Source organism: Choloepus didactylus, chromosome 7, assembly GCF_015220235.1.
Source record: "Choloepus didactylus isolate mChoDid1 chromosome 7, mChoDid1.pri, whole genome shotgun sequence".
Taxonomy (NCBI): domain Eukaryota; kingdom Metazoa; phylum Chordata; class Mammalia; order Pilosa; family Megalonychidae; genus Choloepus; species Choloepus didactylus.
Window position 1 is genome coordinate 52,260,308 of NC_051313.1, and position 8,287 is coordinate 52,268,594.

The 8,287-nt window shown below is 37.7% G+C and overlaps 1 protein-coding gene across 2 annotated transcripts in view; it reads left to right on the forward strand.

Annotated features, from left to right (window-relative positions):
• The window catches only part of COQ3 (coenzyme Q3, methyltransferase), a 49,108-nt gene extending 42,549 nt beyond the window's left edge, over positions 1–6,559 (forward strand). For both annotated transcript variants that reach the window (XM_037844623.1, XM_037844624.1), the window contains exons 5-7: positions 465–707; positions 3,821–3,980; positions 5,171–6,559. In XM_037844623.1, coding sequence (XP_037700551.1) covers positions 465–707; positions 3,821–3,980; positions 5,171–5,391 — 624 coding nt within the window. In that variant the 3' untranslated portion in view covers positions 5,392–6,559. The remainder of the gene's footprint in view (positions 1–464; positions 708–3,820; positions 3,981–5,170) is intronic.
• The last annotated feature ends 1,728 nt before the right edge of the window (positions 6,560–8,287 follow it).

An 8,287-nucleotide genomic window follows, 5' to 3' on the forward strand; every position in this document is an offset into this window, starting at 1 on the left:
TATCACAGCTGAAGGAATTAGCTATGAAGAAATTGTTTCTAGTCAGTCACAGAAAAAACTATTGAGAAAAAAACTGTTCTTTAGAAAATTTGATGTTAGCATAAATTCATTACTGCTTTTACATTGGTGTGCTACATTTATTACACCTTAAATAAATCAATATTGTACCCTGTGCATATAAATGTGCCTAGAATTTACAGACAAAAATTTTTTTTTCACTGTTCTAAAGAGGTTCGTGATAAGTTTTTTGTTGTTGTGATTGTTGTTCTCATTTTAAGCTTTTTATTATGGAAATTTTCAAATGTATACAAAGTAAACATGGCATAAGGGACTCTCACATATCCATATACCCTCTCCAATAATTATTACCTCATGGCTAATCTTGCTTCATTTTTGATAAGCTGCTTATTGCTAACATGTATTCTGTTTTCTTCCTGAGGGTAACTGTTCTTTAATGCCATTAGCCTCTAGGGCGGCTTGGGGCTTCAGTTATTGGAATTGATCCTGTGGAGGAAAACATTAAAACAGCACAGAGGCATAAATCATTTGATCCAGTCCTGGACTCAAGAATAGAGTACAGAGTGTGTTCCCTGGAAGAGATTATGGAAGAGGCCACAGAAACTTTTGATGCCGTCGTAGCTTCCGAAGTTGTAGAACATGTGATTCACATAGAAACATTTATACAGTGCTGCTATCAAGTATTAAAAGTAAGGCTGTGGAGTTTACTTGTTTGTTTTTAATTCTGTGTGTGTATATGTGTCCACAATATTTTAGCAGTTCAGCAGGCAAAGTATAGGAGAGGAGAACAGAGAAGCCAGAAGACAACATCTCTGCTGGAGATTACTTCTGCCCACTACATACTCTCAGCTTGACCCTCAAAACTGGTATTTTTTTATTATTATTATTATTTAGAGCAGTTGTAGGTTTACAGAAAAATCATGAGATAATACTGGTATCTTGATACCCAGAGATCCTGGAAAATGATGGGGCTGAAAACATTTGAAAACTATATATTTATAGCAATATTTTTCCACTGGTGTAGTCTGGATTAAATAACTAATAAGCATTGAGTGAATTTTACCAAGAAATTAATTTGAATTAATACTTAAAAATCAGTGAAACAATTATTCTTATAAATTTATTTAACAAATAGCATTTGTAACAGTTAAGTTACTCTCTATAGAATATGTATATATGACAGGTTTCAGCCTATAAAAGAACATACAATCTCCTTTTATCTGTCTACAGTCAGGTGAGGAAGGTAAGGCAGGCATTGTTATCAGGACTCAGGATTTGAGAGATGTCATGGTCATTGGTCAGTAAGTAGGACTTAATGCTAGACCTTTTGATTCCAAGTCCAGTTTTTCTCATTAAATTACTATGTTGTGGTTTGATGGGTTGAGCCCTCTACCATAAGTTTTACCCTTGGGAAGACGGTTGCTGCAAAGGAGAGGCTAGGCCTCCCTGTATTTGTGCCTAAGAGTCTCCTCCTGAATGCCTCTTTGTTGCTCAGATGTGGCCCTCTCTCTCTGGCTAAGCCAACTTGAAAGGTGAAATCACTGCCCTCCCCCCTACGTGGGATCAGACACCCAGGGAAGTGAATCTCCCTGGCAACGTGGAATATGACTCCCGGGGAGGAATGTAGACCCGGCATCGTGGGATGGAGAACATCTTCTTGACCAAAAGGGGGATGTGAAAGGAAATGAAATAAGCTTCAGTGGCAGAGAGATTCCAAAACGAGCCGAGAGGTCACTCTGGTGGGCACTCTTACGCACACTTTAGACAACCTTTTTTAGGTTCTAAAGAATTGGGGTAGCTGGTGGTGGATACCTGAAACTATTAAACTACAACCCAGAACCCATGAATCTCGAAGACAGTTGTATAAAAATGTAGCTTATGAGGGGTGACAGTGGGATTGGGAATGCCATAAGGACCAAACTCCACTTTGTCTAGTTTATGGATGGATGTGTAGAAAAGTAGGGGAAGCAAACAAACAGACAAAGGTACCTAGTGTTCTTTTTTACTTCAATTGCTCTTTTTCACTCTAATTATTATTCTTGTTATTTTTGTGTGTGTGCTAATGAAGGTGTCAGGGATTGATTTAGGTGATGAACGTACAACTATGTAATGGTACTGTAAACAATCAAAAGTACAATTTGTTTTGTATGACTGCGTGGTATGTGAATATATCTCAATAAAATGATGATTAAAAAAAAAAATTACTATGTTGATATAATTTGCCACAGACTTAGCCTCTGAGTGTGGTTCCAAATTTTCTTTTAATAAATATCCATAAAGTATTATTACTATTATATTGACTCTTTTCTTTATGTATATAAACATTGCACAACCCTGAGAGTGTCTCCTTAAATTTTGTGCCCTAGACACCTCCCTTGCCTTGCCCTAGTCCCTACCATGTACATAACCATGGTAAATTTCTCAAAACGAAGAAGTTAACATTGGCATTATACTATTAACTACGCCACAGATCTTGTTATATTTTATTAGTTTTTCCATTTATGTCCTTTTTCTGTTGCAGAATTCTGTCCAGAATCCCACATTGCATCTAGTGGCCATGTGTCCTTAGTCTCCTACAATTTGTGACGATTTTTTGGTGTTTCCTCTTAAATAGAGTTTTATTAGGCTTATCTCCTATTTTCCAAGTAAAACTCCTTAGTATTAACTTTTGTGTCGTGTGTCACTCAGTAGGTATGAATGGAGGTTTTTTTCACACATATGAGGAATGCTGGCATTGTGGAGTTTAAAGCTACTTTTTTTTTAAATTAGAAACCCTACTTTTTTTTAAATGAATGACACTGCTTGTCACCTCTTCCTTAGAGTCAGATTTTGTAGAATGCGGATTATATACTCATAAGTGATTTTTAATAAGATATTGTAGAACACTGCAGAGAAAAGTCACCATGTGTGATGATGTAGTATATGATATTTCAGTTTTGGATTTAAGGGCACATTCCAGTATTTCAGAACCCTCTCTTGTCTGTTTTATTTTTGGTTCAAAGTGATGTTTGAGATCCATTATCTCTTTCCCCCTCCCTCCTTTTCTATATATCTAGGCCTATAGTAATATGATTATTTTGGAGGGAATCTTTGGCATTTTATCCCCATCAGGCTAATAAGAATGTGTAGAAGAGGAGAGGACATTAATGTCCTTTGCATTTGTGGGAGTAAATGTAAGAAACACCATAAATTTAGTAATTTAAAAATTGCAAACTAAAACAGTCCCCTAAATGGTTTGCAGTCATCTAAGTGTTTTTCTTGATCTCTTCATATTCTTCATACAAATGAAATCAAAACAAAACCTTCAAACATCGTCACTAATGTTTTTGTCAAGCAACACTTAATGCTCCCCTGCACAAGGTGTGTGACTGTGCCATGCCAAAAAGTTTGCAGGGCTCAGCATTGCCCCAAGGCATGTGTACCCAGAGAAAACAGTGTTGACATATGTTAGAATGGAAATGTGGACCTGTAACAAAGAAGAAAAGCCTGATCTCATTGCTGTGTTCTTATTGTGAACTATGTGACATATACAAAAGAATATATGTAATATAAATACCAGCCACAGTAATGTCTGTTTTAAAGAGTTATGAAGCTCTGTTACACAAATTCAGTGAGTGTGTCTGTAGAGGACTGCCTTTAATAATGAATTTCCCAAGCTAAAAAAATACTATTTTGTGAAATTATATTTTGTTTGTACTTATGTATCTTAGCTGCACTGAAATTACTTGGAAGAAAGGGAAGTTAAGCCTTTACCTAATTGATACTCCTGACCTTTTAAACTTTACTTCTCTATATTTTTTAGCCTGGTGGTTCTTTATTCATTACTACAATCAACAAAACACAACTTTCCTATGCCTTAGGAATTGTTTTTGCAGAGCAAATTGCAGGTTTTGTACAGAAAGGTACTCATACGTGGGAGAAGTTTGTTTCACCTGAAAAGCTAGAGAGTATTCTGGAATCAAGTAAGTATTAAGAAGAATTTTTTTCAATATTCAAGGCCTAACCGAACTCTTAATGCACCTATAATTCTTAATCACATAGCCTGGCACTTAATTAAATAGGCCACTATTTTTTGGATGTTGCTTTTATTTCCTGAACTAGGTCATAACTTTCTTGAAGTCAGGGTTAAGTATTAGATACCACTTCTCACCTGTGGCAACTAACCCAGGACTAACCAAATAATAGATGGTCAGTGAATATTTCTTTGACTCTTTAGTCCTTGTTTAAGGATGAGGTGCAAATGTGTATTACTCACACATTCAATTTGCATAGTGAGACCCTGCTTGAATCCCACTTATCTTACGTCTTATTTTTCTGATTCCTCCACATTTGGATATATTTTTAACTTCCTTATCATTTCTTATGTATTCTATATTACTTATAACATGCCTTATATTATAGTTATTTGGGTATTGTCTTAACCCCCTTCTGGCTTGTGAGTTCCTTGAGGGCAAGAGACTATCTCCTTTTTGTATTCCCTTCAGTACCTAGCTCTGTGCTTCATACAAGCACTTATATGTTGAATTCCTGTCAAATAATAACGTTCGTCAATTCGTTTATTTGGCATTTGATGTTCCTGTTGAGTACTTAGATTCAAGTAATTTTCGTGCATTTTTGTCATACAACAGTGTATCAATAAACTTGATTTTGCTTGGAATGCTATCAGTCCATAGCAAAGTAGTAAGTTTTAAAGATTTCTGCAAGTAATCTGGTTGAAAATAGAGTAGAATATTTTAAAAATGCTTTCTAGGAAAGCTCAATTGTTGAAAGGAATTTTTTAATGACAGCTAACATTTATTGAGTAATTACCAAATGCCAAGGACTGTGCTATGTGCTTTACACGCATCGTCTCATTTAATTCTAATAACAATATGAGATATGTTTTATACATGTTGAGAAAATGGAGATTCAGAAAGATTAAGGGATTTGCCCACTTACACTAGCTAGTAAGTGTCACAGCTGGGATTTGAACCCAGGCAGTCTGCTATAGAGTCCATGTTCTACTCTGTACATCCACATTTGTACCTGGTTACAAAGTAGTTTTACCCATGAAGTTAGGAATGCTTTTTTAATATGGGAGAGCTACATAAAATCCACAGCTTTTAGAAAGTAAATACTTCCTGATTTTTTTTTTTTTTTTTTTTTTTTGCAGATGGTCTGTCAGTTCAAACTGTGGTGGGAATGCTCTACAACCCCTTCTCAGGCTACTGGCATTGGATTGAAAATACCAGCCTGAACTATGCAGCTCACGCAGTCAAACCCAGTGTGCAGGAACCTCCAGTGCCTACAGAGGGTGTTTCAAAGGGGGAGACCGAAGAACACCAAGCGAAAGCTCCCACAAACCCAGGTGCACATGAAGAACTGAAGAAATGAATTGTTTCTGAGGACTGTCATAATATAGCTTGAAAATTTGATATTTACAAATACAAAAAAATATATAATTTATCTTCTGAGAAAGAATCAATAAAACAGCTTGGACAATAAAAAAAGCTTTGGGCTAAAGATTTTGTTGTTAATACCTAATTGCTACTTTCAAGGGATTAGTCTATGTTTAAAAAGTTTTGCCAAGCTATTATGTAACATAGGAGTTTAAGTTCTTTAGCCTTTGATATAAAAATAGGATATGCATATTTTTTTTTCATTTTACAGATTACATATATTTTTTGCAGCATGTATTTGCATACATATATGCTACAATGGGTTTTAATGTAAGGGAATCCATATCCATATTTGGTTTTAGTTGAAGGCAGTCATGCTTCTGACTAATGAAAACTAAATATCATTTTATTGGGGAAGATAAAATATTTTTTTCCTTTAAATTTTACTTTGTCAGAAAGCCACGGGTTAAGTCTGTGCTGGATTTGGATTCAAACATTAAAATCAAGAAGTTCAGATTATGTTGGACATACTAATCTATATAGTCCTATAAATGTTTTATGGTGTTTTTTGTTTTAACATTTTTAAGTAGAAAGAATTTTTTTTAACTCAGTATAACAATTCACTTACAAAAATTTCCTTTTTTAGCTAACATTTTAATAATTTAAGAGGCTTACTTGAAATATATTTTTATGCCTCTTGAAGTGTGTGAGTTTCTGGTGATTTCTGAAAATACAAAGTCTGTATAAGGACATACATAGGGTTACTGGCCAAATGTGGCAAACATGGATGGAAACCATGTGGCTAGCCCTTTTTACTTTAAATTCATATGTTTTATATAATCATGTGTCATTGTGTTGGATTTGGGCTCCTTGAGCAAATACTTCCCAACCATCTTAGCTTATCATTTGCTTGTTCTCAGTGGCATTTCAGGGGAGGAAACTGAAATTTAAAGAATTAGAAGAGAAATTTTAACTTCAGGTACTAATGGCTAATTAGGGGGATAAAAATTAAGAGTCCCCCTTGACCTTCATTTAAAAGTTTCATTCTTAGTTCAAATTGTAGTAAACTGTTACCAAAGCAAAGCCTCCTCTTTCTATCTGTTGGAAGAAAAGTAGTGGTATTAAAACTATTTAAGATTAATCTAAGGAATGTGTAATGGAATTGATAAGAATCTCCTAAATAAAACATTTATTTTAGAAAGAAACTTCTAATTTTTACAATTATTAAATATATACATTTTTAAGTGCTGGAAAATCAGTGTGTTTAACTTCCTATGGAATGAAAATATGTCTCTGTATAATCTAATTTGATCTTACAGGCAAATTTTGGGGCGAAACAGGCTAAAAAAGACACTAAAAATTTCTAAAACTGTGTGTCTTTAAAGTGAAGATTTACCAACTGAAAATTTTTAATTTTGAGAACCACCTATGTTTAAGAACCACTAATCTAGCAGTTATAGTTATGGTGGTGTTCCAGTTTGCTAATGCTGCTGTTATGCAAAATACCAGAAATGGATTGGCTTTTATAAAGGGGATTTATTAGGTTACAGTAACGTAAGTTCTAAGGCCATAAAGGTATCCAAACTAAGATAGCAACAAGAGATACTTTCACTGAAGGAAGGCCAGTGGCATCCGGAACACCTCTGTCGGCTGGGAAGGCACATGGCTGGCATCTGCTGGTCCTTTGCTCCCATGTTGCATTTCAAAATGGCTTTCTCCAAAATGTCTCTGGGCTTCTGTCTCTCTTAGTTTCTCTCTCTTAGCCTCTGTGTATCCTTGCTTGGGCTTCTGTCTCTCTTAGCTTCTGTCTCTCAGCTCCTATGCATCTTTGCTTGTCCTCCCAGGGTGTTTCTCTCTAAGCATCTGGGGGTCCTCTTTTAGCTTCTCTGGGGCAAATTCAGGCTTCATCTCTTGGCTTAGCATCTCCAAACATCTTTCTGTCTGCATCCCAAGCATCGGGGTTTGTGTTGGCTCTTAGCTTCTCTCCAAAATGTCTCTCTCAGCTTCTTTGAGCTTTTTCTCTCTGTGAGCTTTCTTCGAGAACTCCATTGATCTAATTAAGAACTACTGGGGAGAACCTAAGACAGCGGCTAGGTGAGACAGGGCAAAATAAAACCTCCGTGAAAAATACTAGATAAAAACCAGAAGGTGACCCAGAATACCGGTGTCAGCGATGCACCAGCTGGACAAGGTCTGCTAGAACCACAGGGGCCGTACACTTGGTGAAAACGGGAGTCTGCATTCTGAAATGAGTGAGTAAGCCAGCTGAAAGACCCGCAGCCACGCTGCAGTGTGGGGAACCCGGGGGTTGGCATTTGTAGACGGACTGGTTCTTTACAAAAAAAAGGGAAAAACCCAGGAGCGGCTGCATTTGCGATGGTGAAAACTGCTCAGTGGAAGCACGGCAGAAGCAGTCTGAGCCGGCCTCTCGGTGTCTGGCATGGAGGATAGCCCACTGAGGATTCCCTCAAGGCCAGGGGAGTGGAGGGGAGAGCCGGAAGGAGAAAGAAACCCTGCTGCTTGCAGCTGCTCCCCGGCGGGCTGGAGACACTCCTGCCCGGGGCCATGCCCACAGCCCAGAGCAGCACCAGTTGTCCCTGAGCTGGGAAGGAGGAACTGTGCGAGGAGAGGGGAGGGATGGAGATGCCCCATTCAGCCATCTTTGCATCAGGCTGAGAGCGCCCCTGCACGGCCTGGCAGCCCAGGGCTTCCCTTGAGGTATGGCGCGCACTGGTGACATAGCATGGCATTCCCTCAGCAGAGGTCCTGGAGATCGCGGCTGGGAGGGGGGACCCGCTCGGAGAACCCAGGGACGCTATGTCAATGCCAGTGGTTTGTGGGTCAGCGTCAGAGAGGATCGGGGGCAGGACTGAAATGAAGGCTTAGACTCT